This window comes from Salmo salar, chromosome 19 (assembly GCF_965601325.2).
Source record: "Salmo salar chromosome 19, fSalSal1, whole genome shotgun sequence".
Classification (NCBI taxonomy): domain Eukaryota; kingdom Metazoa; phylum Chordata; class Actinopteri; order Salmoniformes; family Salmonidae; genus Salmo; species Salmo salar.
In genome coordinates, this window is record NC_138309.1 from 90255676 (window position 1) to 90270981 (window position 15306).

The following is a 15306-nucleotide window of genomic DNA, read 5'->3' on the forward strand; positions in this document are numbered from 1 at the left end:
TGAGGGGGTGAATAGTTATGCACGCTCAAGTTTTCAGTTTTTTGTTGTTGTGGTAGGCATGTTGTGTAAATCAAATGATACAAACCCACAGAATATCCATTTTAATTCCAGGATGTAAGACGACAAAATAGGAATTTTTTTTACATTTACGTCATTTAGCAGACGCTCTTATCCAGAGCGACTTATAAATTGGAGTCTCTATAAGCTTGGCCACATCTAGCCAAGGGAGTGAATAGTGTCGCAAGCCACTATATATATATATATATATACACACACAATACCCCGTAATGAAAACAGGTTTATAGAAAATTGTTCAAATTTATTTACAAAACTAAATCAGAAATACCTTATTTACTTAAGTATTCAGACCCTTCGCTATGAGACTCAAAATTGAGCTCAGGTGCATCCTGTTTCCATTGATCATCCTTGAGATGTCACTTCAACAGCTAACCACTGGCCTCTGCTCTGCCTACTGGGAACCACCGTCTACTACAGGGAACCACCGTCTACTACAGGGAACCACCGTCTACTACAGGGAACCACCGTCTACAACAGGGAACCACCGCCTACTACAGGGAACCACCGTCTACTACAGGGAACCACCGCCTACTACAGGGAACCACCGTCTACTACTGGGAACCACCGTCTACTACTGGGAACCACCGTCTACTACTGGGAACCACCGTCTACTACAGGGAACCCCCGTCTACAACAGGGAACCACCGTCTACAACAGGGAACCACCGTCTACAACAGGGAACCACCGCCTACTACAGGGAACCACCGCCTACTACAGGGAACCACCGCCTACTACAGGGAACCACCGCCTACTACTGGGAACCACCGTCTACAACAGGGAACCACCGTCTACTACTGGGAACCACCGTCTACTACAGGGAACCACCGTCTACTACTGGGAACCACCGTCTACTACAGGGAACCACCGTCTACTACTGGGAACCAGCGTCTACTACAGGGAACCACCGTCTACTACAGGGAACCACCGTCTACAGGGAACCACCGTCTACTACTGGGAACCACCGACTACTACAGGGAACCACCGTCTACTACAGGGAACCACCGTCTACTACAGGGAACCACCGCCTACTACAGGGAACCACCGCCTACTACAGGGAACCACCGTCTACTACAGGGAACCACCGTCTACAACAGGGAACCACCGTCTACAACAGGGAACCACCGCCTACTACTGGGAACCACCGCCTACTACAGGGAACCACCGTCTACTACTGGGAACCACCGTCTACTACAGGGAACCACCGTCTACTACTGGGAACCACCGTCTACTACTGGGAACCACCGCCTACTACTGGGAACCACCGTCTACTACAGGGAACCACCGTCTACTACTGGGAACCACCGTCTACTACTGGGAACCACCGTCTACTACTGGGAACCACCGTCTACTACAGGGAACCACCGTCTACTACTGGGAACCACCGTCTACTACAGGGAACCACCGTCTACTACTGGGAACCACCGTCTACAACAGGGAACCACCGTCTACTACTGGGAACCACCGTCTACTACTGGGAACCACCGTCTACTACAGGGAACCACCGTCTACTACAGGGAACCACCGTCTACTACAGGGAACCACCGCCTACTACTGGGAACCACCATCTACTACAGGGAACCACCGTCTACTACTGGGAACCACCGTCTACTACAGGGAACCACCGTCTACTACAGGGAACCACCGTCTACTACTGGGAACCACCGCCTACTACTGGGAACCACCGTCTACTACAGGGAACCACCGTCTACTACTGGGAACCACCGTCTACTACTGGGAACCACCGTCTACTACTGGGAACCACCGTCTACTACAGGGAACCACCGTCTACTACTGGGAACCACCGTCTACTACAGGGAACCACCGTCTACTACTGGGAACCACCGTCTACAACAGGGAACCACCGTCTACTACTGGGAACCACCGTCTACTACAGGGAACCACCGTCTACTACTGGGAACCACCGTCTACTACAGGGAACCACCGCCTACTACTGGGAACCACCGTCTACTACTGGGAACCACCGTCTACTACAGGGAACCACCGTCTACTACTGGGAACCACCGTCTACAACAGGGAACCACCGTCTACTACTGGGAACCACCGTCTACTACAGGGAACCACCGTCTACTACTGGGAACCACCGTCTACTACAGGGAACCACCGTCTACTACAGGGAACCACCGTCTACTACTGGGAACCACCGTCCATGTTGCATCAGAAGTCTGTAAATCAGAGGGTTTGGACGTGAATAATGCTTGCTCTTTCCCTCCTCTCATCTCCTCCACCTACACCTCACTGTGTTATTCTCTTGATGTACTGAGGCAGGTCAGCGGGAGAGAGAAGAAAAGGGGACAGAGAGAGAGAGAGAGAGAGAAGAAAAGGAGGTAGGATAAGAACGTTAAGGACTAACGGTTATGAGACAGGAACTCTATAGTTCCATAACACCACCTCCTCTCCTCCCCAGCTGTCCTTTGTCTCCGTGGGACCTCCTGACCCGTCCACTTCCCTTCCTTCCAGGGCTCTTCCTCTGGCTACACCAACATCAGCCAGTCTGAGATACTCTGGTAAACCCATACAGTGCCTATCGTAAGCATTCACCGACCTCGGATTTGTTCACATTTTATTGTTACAAAGTGGGAATAAGATGGATTTAATTATACATTTCTGTCAATGACAGAATATACTCTGGATAAGAGCGTCTGCTAAATTACTAAAATGTAAATGTAAAATGTAAAGTGGAATATATTTTTTTTTTTTTTTAATGAATGAAAAATAAAACACTAATGTATCTTGATTAAATAAGTATTCAGCCCCGTGTCAAAAACATGTTAGAAATAGGGATGTGAACGTTTAAATGTTTAGTTGGGATCCTTATCATTAAGGAAAATCTCTAACCGAAAAATGGTTGTTTTTCTACCCGACTAAATTCACATAGAAGTGTGTGTTATAGATATGTCAGTCACTGAAAGAAAGTCTAAAAAGTGGTAGATCTGTTCTATTAGCAATATTCCTATACTTCCCCCTCTTAAGATTAGTTTTTTGTGTCTTTTACTTTAGTTTTTGTTCACCAGCTTCAAACAGCTGAACATATTTTGGGGTTCTGGAAAATATATATTCACAGGGGAGTCAAACACATTCCATGGAGGACCTAGTGGCTGCAGGGTTTTCCTTTCAATGAAACCCTGGACAACCAGGTGAGGAGAGGTCCTTACTGAGACCTGGACAACCAGGTGAGGAGAGTTCCTTACTGAGACCTAGACAACCAGGTGAGGAGAGTTCCTTACTGAGACCTAGACAACCAGGTGAGGAGAGTTCCTTACTGAGCCCTAGACAACCAGGTGAGGAGAGTTCCTTACTGAGACCTGGACAACCAGGTCAGGAGAGTTCCTTACTGAGACCTGGACAACCAGGTGAGGGGAGGTCCTTACTGAGACCTAGACAACCAGGTGAGGAGAGACCTAGACAACCAGGTGAGGAGAGTTCCTTACTGAGCCCTAGACAACCAGGTGAGGAGAGTTCCTTACTGAGACCTGGACAACCAGGTGAGGAGAGACCTAGACAACCAGGTGAGGGGAGTTCCTTACTGAGCCCTAGACAACCAGGTGAGGGGAGTTCCTTACTGAGACCTAGACAACCAGGTGAGGAGAGTTCCTTACTGAGACCTAGACAACCAGGTGAGGAGAGTTCCTTACTAATTAATGACCTCAATTCATCAATCAAGTACAAGCGAAAACATGTAACTATATAGGCTGATTATGCCATGGTGTTGTACTCTGTTCTGTGGTGTAAAATACTAACTCAGCAGTATGCCCTTGTTGGACATTGATTCAGCTTTGATCTAACTTTACTAAACCAGCACCATGGTGGGAAGTGAAAATCATCTATTTGTGATTATAAAACGTGATGAGTAGGACTCTGAGACGCAGGTAACAGGTCAGGTCAGGTGATTGCCCTTCATGATGGTGCTGAAGGACAGCTCTGCCGTTCGGCCAGTTCAGGAACAAGCAACAGTAGTTTACAGTCTGCCTATAACCTCATGTAAATACATATACTATCTGTAGCCTCATGTAAATACATATACTATCTGTAGCCTATAGCCTCATGTAAATACATATACTATCTGTAGTCTATAACCTCATGTAAATACATATACTATCTGTAGCCTCATGTAAATACATATACTATCTGTAGTCTATAGCCTAAATACATATACTATCTGTAGTCTCATGTAAATACATATACTATCTGTAGTCTATAACCTAAATACATATACTATCTGTAGTCTATAACCTAAATACATATACTATCTGTAGTCTATAACCTAAATACATATACTATCTGTAGTCTCATGTAAATACATATACTATCTGTAGTCTATAACCTAAATACATATACTATCTGTAGTCTATAACCTAAATACATATACTATCTGTAGTCTATAACCTCATGTAAATACATATACTATCTGTAGTCTGTAACCTAAATACATATACTATCTGTAGTCTATAACCTAAATACATATACTGTCTGTAGTCTATAGCCTAAATACATATACTATCTGTAGCCTCATGTAAATACATATACTGTCTGTAGTCTATAGCCTAAATACATATACTATCTGTAGCCTCATGTAAATACATATACTATCTGTAGTCTATAACCTAAATACATATACTATCTGTAGTCTATAACCTAAATACATATACTATCTGTAGTCTATAACCTAAATACATATACTATCTGTAGTCTATAACCTCATGTAAATACATATAGCTGAATATCATGGCTCTGTTTACGAGGAGAGCTTTACTGTGACGAGGTAATTCAGTGTATTGTGTAGATTTCACTGTATCATAAATAAACTTTGATTTGATTATCTTGAACACGTGATTCCAATATAGGGGCCACCTATTACAGAGTGAAATAAAACCGACGGGGAACCATCCAGTCATGGAGTTTATTTGCAGAGATTAAACATGCTGTGAAATCAATTGACCAAGTAGTGGACATGGATCATTACTACGTAGAATTGCAGGAAATTCGCTTTAAAATATCCATCTGATCAAGCTCTGGTTTGCAGTAGGGAGTAAGGTCGCTCCTCCACCCTCCGGCAGCGCTACACCCCTGCTTCCCATCCATCTGATCAAGCTCTGGTTTGCAGTAGGGAGTAAGGTCGCTCCTCCACCCTCCGGCAGCGCTACACCCCTGCTTCCCATCCATCTGATCAAGCTCTGGTTTGCAGTAGGGAGTAAGGTCGCTCCTCCACCCTCCGGCAGCGCTACACCCCTGCTTCCCAAGACAATGAGTAGAAAGAAAACCCATCTATCTACCCTACTATAAAAACACACATCTATCTACCCTACCACAAAACACACATCTAGCTACCCTACCACAAAACACACATCTAGCTACCCTACCACAAAACACACATCTAGCTACCCAACAATAAAACACATCTAGCTACCCAACCATAAAAACACATCTAGCTACCAACCATAAAAACACACATCTAGCTACCCTACCACAAAAACACATCTAGCTACCCAACCATAAAAACACATCTAGCTACCAACCATAAAGAAACACATCTAGCTACCCAACCACAAAAACACATCTAGCTACCCTACCACAAAACACACATCTAGCTACCCTACCATAAAGAAACACATCTAGCTACCCAACCACAAAACACACATCTAGCTACCCTACTATAAAAACACACATCTAGCTACCCTACCACAAAACACACATCTAGCTACCCTACCACAAAACACACATCTAGCTACCCTACCACAAAACACACATCTATCTACCCTACTATAAAAACACACATCTAGCTACCCTACTATAAAGAAACACATCTAGCCACCCAACAATAAAACACATCTAGCTACCCTACCACAAAACACACATCTAGCTACCCAACAATAAAACACATCTAGCTACCCTACCACAAAACACACATCTAGCTACCCAACAATAAAACACATCTAAGTACCCTACCACAAAAACACATCTAGCTACCAACCATAAAAACACACATCTAGCTACCCTACCATAAAGAAACACATCTAGCTACCCAACCACAAAAACACATCTAGCTACCCAACCATAAAGCACACATCTAGCTACCCTACCATAAAGAAACACATCTAGCTACCCAACCACAAAAACACATCTAGCTACACATCTAGCTACCCAACCACAAAACACACATCTAGCTACCCTACTATAAAAACACATCTAGCTACCCAACCACAAAAACACATCTAGCTACCCAACCACAAAAACACATCTAGCTACCCTACCACAAAACACTCATCTAGCTACCCTACCACAAAACACATCTAGCTACCCAACCACAAAACACCCATCTAGCTACCCAACCACAAAACACACATCTAGCTACCCTCCCACAAAACACACATCTAGCTACCCTACCACAAAAACATATCTAGCTACACATCTAGCTACCCAACCACAAAAACACATCTAGCTACCCTACCATAAAAACACACATCTAGCTAGCCTACCACAAAACACACATCTAGCTACCCAACCATAAAAACACATCTAGCTACTCAACCACAAAAATACATCTAGCTACCCTACTATAAAAACACACATCTAGCTACCCTACCACAAAACACGCATCTAGCTACCCTACCACAAAACACCCATCTAGCTACCCAACCATAAAAACACATCTAGCTACTCAACCACAAAAACACATCTAGCTACCCTACTATAAAAACACACAACTAGCTACCCTACCACAAAACACACATCTACCTACCCAACCATAAAAACACACATCTAGCTACCCTACTATAAAAACACACATATAGCTACCCTACCATAAACACACATCTAGCTACCCAACCACAAAAACACATCTAGCTACCCTACCATAAAAACACATCTAGCTACCCAACCACAAAAAATAAGAGAGGAGAAGAGGATGAAGAGAGGGGAGGAGTGTGAAGAGAGGAGGGTGAAGAGAAGAGAGGAAGACGAAGAGAGGAGAGGAGGATGAAGAAAGGAGGAGACCCACAACCCAAAGGTCTCCCCCACATCCTCCCAGCAGTAACCCTCCCAGCAGTAACCCTCCCAGCAGTGACCCTCCCAGCAGTGACCCTCCCAGCAGTGACCCTCCCAGCAGTAACCCTCCCAGCAGTGACCCTCCCAGCAGTGACCCTCCCAGCAGTGACCCTCCCAGCAGTGACCCTCCCAGCAGTAACAGCAGTGACCCTCCCAGCAGTGACCCTCCCAGCAGTGACAGCAGTGACCCTCCCAGCAGTGACCCTCCCAGCAGTGACAGCAGTGACCCTCCCAGCAGTAACCCTCCCAGCAGTGACAGCAGTGACCCTCCCAGCAGTGACAGCAGTGACCCTCCCAGCAGTAACCCTCCCAGCAGTGACCCTCCCAGCAGTGACAGCAGTGACCCTCCCAGCAGTGACCCTCCCAGCAGTGACCCTCCCAGCAGTGACCCTCCCAGCAGTGACCCTCCCAGCAGTGACCCTCCCAGCAGTAACCCTCCCAGCAGTAACCCTCCCAGCAGTAACCCTCCCAGCAGTAACCCTCCCAGCAGTGACCCTCCCAGCAGTGACCCTCCCAGCAGTAACAGCAGTGACCCTCCCAGCAGTGACCCTCCCAGCAGTAACAGCAGTGACCCTCCCAGCAGTAACCCTCCCAGCAGTAACAGCAGTAACCCTCCCAGCAGTAACCCTCCCAGCAGTGACAGCAGTGACCCTCCCAGCAGTGACCCTCCCAGCAGTGACCCTCCCAGCAGTGACAGCAGTGACCCTCCTAGCAGTGACCCTCCCAGCAGTAACCCTCCCAGCAGTGACCCTCCCAGCAGTGACAGCAGTGACCCTCCCAGCAGTGACAGCAGTAACCCTCCCAGCAGTAACCCTCCCAGCAGTAACCCTCCCAGCAGTGACCCTCCCAGCAGTGACAGCAGTGACCCTCCCAGCAGTGACAGCAGTAACCCTCCCAGCAGTAACCCTCCCAGCAGTAACCCTCCCAGCAGTGACCCTCCCAGCAGTAACCCTCCCAGCAGTGACCCTCCCAGCAGTAACAGCAGTGACCCTCCCAGCAGTAACCCTCCCAGCAGTGACCCTCCCAGCAGTAACAGCAGTGACCCTCCCAGCAGTAACCCTCCCAGCAGTGACAGCAGTGACCCTCCCAGCAGTGACCCTCCCAGCAGTAACAGCAGTGACCCTCCCAGCAGTGACAGCAGTGACCCTCCCAGCAGTGACCCTCCCAGCAGTAACAGCAGTGACCCTCCCAGCAGTAACCCTCCCAGCAGTGACAGCAGTGACCCTCCCAGCAGTAACCCTCCCAGCAGTAACAGCAGTGACCCTCCCAGCAGTGACCCTCCCAGCAGTGACAGCAGTGACCCTCCCAGCAGTGACCCTCCCAGCAGTAACAGCAGTGACCCTCCCAGCAGTAACCCTCCCAGCAGTGACAGCAGTGACCCTCCCAGCAGTGACCCTCCCAGCAGTGACAGCAGTGACCCTCCCAGCAGTGACAGCAGTGACCCTCCCAGCAGTGACAGCAGTGACCCTCCCAGCAGTAACCCTCCCAGCAGTGACCCTCCCAGCAGTGACCCTCCCAGCAGTAACAGCAGTGACCCTCCCAGCCCACTTTAATGTAGAAAACTACAGCCCTATTTAGTGTAGAAAACTACAGCCCACTTTAATGTAGAAAACTACAGCCCTACAGCCCACTCTAGTGTAGGAAACTACAGCCCTACAGCCCACTCTAGTGTAGGAAACTACAGCCCTACAGCCCTATTTAGTGTAGAGCCCTATAGCCCACTTTAGTGTAGAAAACTACAGCCCTACAGCCCACTTTAGTGTAGGAAACTACAGCCCTACAGCCCACTTTAGTGTAGGAAACTACAGCCCTACAGCCCATTTTAGTGAAGAAAACTACAGCCCACTTTAGTGTAGAAAACTACAGCCCTACAGCCCACTCTAGTGTAGGAAACTACAGCCCTACAGCCCACTCTAGTGTAGGAAACTACAGCCCTACAGCCCATTTTAGTGAAGAAAACTACAGCCCACTTTAGTGTAGAAAAATACTGTAGTGTACAACTAACAGCAACTAACTTGCCTAACTAACAGACAACATGGCTGGGTTCCCATAATCCTCTTCTCTCTACAACACACATTCTAGAACACTCCCTAAACCAGAAAAAAAAAAAACGAGGAGTCACTGAGTGGAAAAATCGTAAAGAAACTCAGCGAGGGTAGAAACAAGTCAACTTCTCCCTCTTCAAGGCATCTTAAACTAAGTCATTACCAAGTCATATCCAAACAGAAAAGCAGAGGATCTCTATCAGACCAGAAATGTCAACTCACGAAAGAAGTGCTTGAAGAGGTTAGCCATGTCCATGTTGGGCGCTCCCTCTCTTTCTCTCTCTCTCTCTCTCTCTCTCTCTCTCTACTCTTCCCACTACAGCTGCAGAATTATTCCATGTGAACACCCAGAGAGAGGAGGGCAGGCAGCCCACTCCCCGGACATGTGACCTGACTCAACCAATAGGGAGGCAGGGATAGAGGCCTCAGCTAACTTCCCACTGAGCACAGCCCAGTCAATGTGTCTCAGAGGGAGCGAGAGGGGAAGAAAGGAACAGGCCGAGCTAAGCCTCCCTCTGGGGGAAGAGAGAGACGCGAAGGAGTGAGAGAGGAACAGGGGAGAGAGAGAGGTACGGGGGAGAGAGCGAGGCGAAGGAGATAGAGGCGAAGGAGAGAGAGAGAGGTACGGGGGCGAGAGAGAGGTGAAGGAGAGAGACACCGAGAGAGACAGAGAGACACAGAGAGAGGCGAAGGAGAGAGAGGAACGGGAGAGAGAGAGAGAGAGAGAGAGAGAGAGGTGAAGGAGAGAGAGAGAGACAGAGAGAGAGAGATACATAAAGATAGAGAGAGAGAGACAGAGACAGATAGATAGAGAGAGAGAGACAGAGGTGGAGAGAGAGAGAGATGCAGAGAGAGAGAGAGAGAGAGAGACAGAGAGAGAGAGACAGAGAGAGAGAGAGACACAGAGAGAGAGAGGAACGGGAGAGAGAGAGAGAGAGACACAGAGAGAGAGAGAGAGAGAGAGAGAGAGAGAGACAGAGAGAGAGAAAGGTGAAGGAGAGAGAGATGCAGAGACAGAGAGAGAGAGAGAGAGAGAGAGAGAGACAGAGAGAGAGAGAGGTGAAGGAGAGAGAGATGCAGAGAGAGAGAGAGGTGAAGGAGAGAGAGATGCAGAGACAGAGAGAGAGAGAGAGAGAGAGAGAGAGAGAGAGAGAGAGAGAGAGAGAGAGAGAGAGAGAGAGAGAGAAAAAAACTAATATGGGAAAGAGAGAGAGAGATTCCAGAGTTCCAAATTGAGCAGCTGCTGAATAAAATGAGCTCCTATAAATATTGAAATTATCATGGTTTAGGAACATTGGAAAAAAACTAAAAGACTGAATGGGAGACTAAACAAGCAACACATGAAAACAGGCTTGTGGAAAAGTCTATATTTTTATAAAATTGTGCAGTTAGCTTAGCTAGCTGGGTTGCTAAGCAGTTGCTAGAGAGACTCTCCTAAAAAAAAGCTAGCTAGCTAACTAAAAAAACAGCTAGTTAACAAAATAATAGAAAGACAAAAGAAGGACAGAAGACAAAGGACATGAAAGTAGAACAGACCTTTAGAAAGACGCCAGAGACAATAATACATGAAACAACGCTGTTTTGGAAAAGGTAGGCTTCTACTGTAGCATTGTAGCTAACATCACCAGCGTTGCTATGGAAATGGTTTACCCACCAGACATCCAGACGGAGAAAGATAAGAAAACCCTTTCAAAAGGTTTGAAGACGGGACAGAACCATGAACGCCTGTTTGCAGATCTTACCAGTTACAGAACAAGAACAAATGTAATATTTAATAACAAACGAGGGCACGTCCTGCCGCAGACAGAGCCAAGAACATGCCTAAAACACCAAGAACACCTGCTATGCAACGTTTCCACAACACCCTCTCTCTAGTTGAAGCAGAGGTCATAGAACTCAGAGACAACAAGCTTCAAGAGGAGGACACTGTCCAGAAACTAATAGAAGAGATGAAACAGTTCAGGGAGGAGAGCAGAGCATCTATTGCTAAATTAGAAAGCAGAACGGACAAACTGAGTCAGACAACAGATGACCTCAGAGATCATCAGAGCACAACAAGAGAGGAGCCTGAGCAGAGAGAGAGGTACAACACAGGCAGAACCTGAGACCAGCACAATGAGAGAGGAGCCTGAGCAGAGCGAGAGGTAGAACACAGGCAGAACCTGAGACCAGCACAATGAGAGAGGAGCCTGAGCAGAGAGAGAGGTAGAACACAGGCAGAACCTGAGACCAGCACAATGAGAGAGGAGCCTGAGCAGAGAGAGAGGTAGAACACAGGCAGAACCTGAGACCAGCACAATGAGAGAGGAGCCTGAGCAGAGAGAGAGGTACACGGACCCCCTCAACCAGCAGCTAGTCATTATGTCCTCTGCATCTAGAGAACATGTCCACCAGCTTGGTACAACACAGGCAGAACCTGAGACCAGCACAACCAGCACAGCCACCACACAGCCTGATGACCCCGCACCAGCCTCCCAGTCTGCTCCAGCCCAGGTCAGCCTACCAGCCTCCCAGTCTGCTAAAGCCCAGGTCAACCTACCAGCCTCCCAGTCTGCTCCAGCCCAGGTCAGCCTACCAGCCTCCCAGTCTGCACCAGCCTCCCAGTCTGCTCTAGCCCAGGTCAACCAACCAGCCTCCCAGTCTGCACCAGCCTCCCAGTCTGCTCCAGCCCAGGTCAACCTACCACCCTCCCAGTCTGCTCCAGCCCAGGTTAACCAACCAGCCTCCCAGTCTGCTCCAGCCCAGGTCAGCCTACCAGCCTCCCAGTCTGCTCCAGCCTCCCAGTCTGCTCCAGCCCAGGTCAGCCTACCAGCCTCCCAGTCTGCTAAAGCCCAGGTCAACCAACCAGCCTCCCAGTCTGCTCCAGCCCAGGTCAACCTACCAGCCTCCCAGTCTGCTAAAGCCCAGGTCTGAATGCCAGCCTCCCAGTCTGCTCCAGCCCAGGTCAGCCTACCAGCCTCCCAGTCTGCTCCAGTCCAGGTCAGCCTACCAGCCTCCCAGTCTGCTCCAGCCCAGGTCAGAATACCAGCCTCCCAGTCTGCTAAAGCCCAGGTCAACCTACCAGCCTCCCAGTCTGCTCCAGCCCAGGTCAACCAACCAGCCTCCCAGTCTGCTCCAGCCCAGGTCAACCTACCAGTCTCCCAGTCTGCTCCAGTCCAGGTCAGCCTACCAGCCTCCCAGTCTGCTCCAGCCCAGGTCAGCCTACCAGCCTCCCAGTCTGCTCCAGCCCAGGTCAACCTACCAGCCTCCCAGTCTGCTCCAGTCCAGGTCAGCCTACCAGCCTCCCAGTCTGCTCCAGCCCAGGTCAGCCTATCAGCCTCCCAGTCTGCTCCAGCCCAGGTCAACCTACCAGCCTCACCGGTCTGCTCCAGCCCAGGTCAACCAACCAGCCTCCCAGTCTGCTCCAGCCCAGGTCAGCCTACCAGCCTCCCAGTCTGCTCCAGCCCAGGTCAGCCTACCAGCCTCCCAGTCTGCTCCAGCCCAGGTCAACCTACCAGCCTCCCAGTCTGCTCCAGCCCAGGTCAACCTACCAGCCTCCCAGTCTGCTCCAGCCCAGGTCAACCTACCAGCCTCCCAGTCTGCTCCAGCCCAGGTTAACCAACCAGCCTCCCAGTCTGCTCCAGTCCAGGTCAGCCTACCAGCCTCCCAGTCTGCTCCAGCCCAGGTCAACCTACCAGCCTCCCAGTCTGCTCCAGTCCAGGTCAGCCTACCAGCCTCCCAGTCTGCTCCAACCCAGGTCAGCCTACCAGCCTCCCAGTCTGCTCCAGCCCAGGTCAACCTACCAGCCTCCCAGTCTGCTCCAGTCCAGGTCAACCTACTAGCCTCCCAGTCTGCTCCAGCCCAGGTTAACCAACCAGCTTCCCAGTCTGCTCCAGTCCAGGTCAGCCTACCAGCCTCCCAGTCTGCTCCAGTCCAGGTCAGCCTACCAGCCTCCCAGTCTGCTCCAGCCCAGGTCAACCTACCAGCCTCCCAGTCTGCTCCAGCCCAGGTCAGCCTACCAGCCTCCCAGTCTGCTCCAGCCCAGGTCAACCTACCAGCCTCCCAGTCTGCTCCAGCCCAGGTCAACCTACCAGCCTCCCAGTCTGCTCCAGCCCAGGTTAACCAACCAGCCTCCCAGTCTGCTCCAGTCCAGGTCAGCCTACCAGCCTCCCAGTCTGCTCCAGCCCAGGTCAACCTACCAGCCTCCCAGTCTGCTCCAGTCCAGGTCAGCCTACCAGCCTCCCAGTCTGCTCCAACCCAGGTCAGCCTACCAGCCTCCCAGTCTGCTCCAGCCCAGGTCAACCTACCAGCCTCCCAGTCTGCTCCAGTCCAGGTCAACCTACTAGCCTCCCAGTCTGCTCCAGCCCAGGTTAACCAACCAGCTTCCCAGTCTGCTCCAGTCCAGGTCAGCCTACCAGCCTCCCAGTCTGCTCCAGTCCAGGTCAGCCTACCAGCCTCCCAGTCTGCTCCAGCCCAGGTCAACCTACCAGCCTCCCAGTCTGCTCCAGCCCAGGTCAGCCTACCAGCCTCCCAGTCTGCTCCAGCCCAGGTCAACCTACCAGCCTCCCAGTCTGCTCCAGCCCAGGTCAACCTACCAGCCTCCCAGTCTGCTCCAGCCCAGGTCAGCCTACCAGCCTCCCAGTCTGCTCCAGCCCAGGTCAACCAACCAGCCTCCCAGTTTAGTGGTGGTGGTGGTAGCAGTAATGATGATGGTAGTGATGACAGTTTAGTGGTGGTAGCAGTAATGATGATGGTAGTGATGACAGTTTAGTGGTGGTAGCAGTAATGATGATGGTAGTGATGACAGTTTAGTGGTGGTAGCAGTAATGATGATGGTAGTGATGACAGTTTAGTGCTGGTAGCAGTAATGATGATGGTAGTGATGACAGTTTAGTGGTGGTAGCAGTAATGATGATGGTAGTGATGACAGTTTAGTGGTGGTAGCAGTAATGATGATGGTAGTGATGACAGTTTAGTGGTGGTAGCAGTAATGATGATGGTAGTGATGACAGTTTAGTGGTGGTAGCAGTAATGATGATGGTAGTGATGACAGTTTAGTGCTGGTATTTTTTTTACGAGGGTATGTTTTGCAGCATGAGTGAAGGATGCTTTGTTGCGAAATAGGAAGCCAATTCTAGATTTAATTTTGGATTGGAGATGCTTAATGTGAGTCTGGAAGGAGAGTTTACAGTCTAACCAGACACCTAGGTATTTGTAGTTGTCCACATATTCTAAGTCAGAACCGTCCAGAGAAGTGATGCTAGTCGGGCGGGTGGGTGCGGGCAGTGATCGGTTGAAGAGCATGGATTTAGTATTACTTGCGTTTAAGAGCAGTTGGAGGCCGAAGAAGGAGAGTTGTATGGCATTGAAGCTCGTCTGGAGGGTTGTTAACACAGTGTCCAAAGATGGGCCAGAAGTATACAGAATGGTGTCGTCTGCGTAGAGGTGGATCAGAGAATCACCAGCAGCAAGAGTGACATCGTTGATATATACAGAGAAAAGAGTCGGCCCTAGAATTGAACCCGCTGGTACCCCCATAGAGACTGCCAGAGGTCCGGACAACAGGCCCTCCGATTTGACACACTGAACTCTGTCTGAGAAGTAGCTGGTGAACCAGGCGAGGCAATCATTTGAGAAACCAAGGCTGTTGAGTCTGCCGATAAGAATACGGTGATTGACAGAGTTGAAAGCCTTGGCCAGGTCGATGAATACGGCTGCACAGTGTTGTCTTTTATCGATGGCGGTTATGTTATCGTTTAGGACCTTGAGCGTGGCTGAGGTGCACCCATGACCAGCTCTGAAACCGGATTGCATAGCGGAGAAGGTACGATGGGATTCGAAATGGTCGGTGATCTGTTTGTTAACTTGGCTTTTAAAGACTTTAGAAAGGCAGGACAGGATGGATATAGGTCTATAACAGTTTGGGTCTAGAGTGTCTCCCCCTTTGAAGAGGGGGACGACCGCGGCAGCTTTCCAATCTTTAGGGATCTCGGACGATACGAAAGAGAGGTTGAACAGGCTAGTAATAGGCTGTGATGTCACAAGGCAGGCCAAAACTCCATCCAATCAAAACACGCTGAAATTTCAGGCGGTCTTTTCAAACAGCTCTTATACTAAAAGGGCATTATGGTCATTTTCACAA

General features: G+C 49.5%; 1 protein-coding gene across 3 annotated transcripts in view; it reads right to left on the reverse strand.

Annotated features, from left to right (window-relative positions):
• The window catches only part of LOC106594850 (SH2/SH3 adapter protein Nck1), a 138866-nt gene that overhangs the window by 19816 nt on the left and 103744 nt on the right, over nucleotides 1-15306 (reverse strand). Inside the window, exon 1 of one of the 3 annotated variants that reach the window (XM_082966028.1) lies at nucleotides 9408-9534. The exons of the other annotated variants lie outside the window; for them this stretch is intronic. Coding sequence (XP_082822154.1) covers nucleotides 9408-9441 — 34 coding nt within the window. The 5' untranslated portion in view covers nucleotides 9442-9534. Of the gene's footprint in view, nucleotides 1-9407; nucleotides 9535-15306 lie in introns of those variants that run through there. 3 annotated transcript variants of the gene reach the window in all.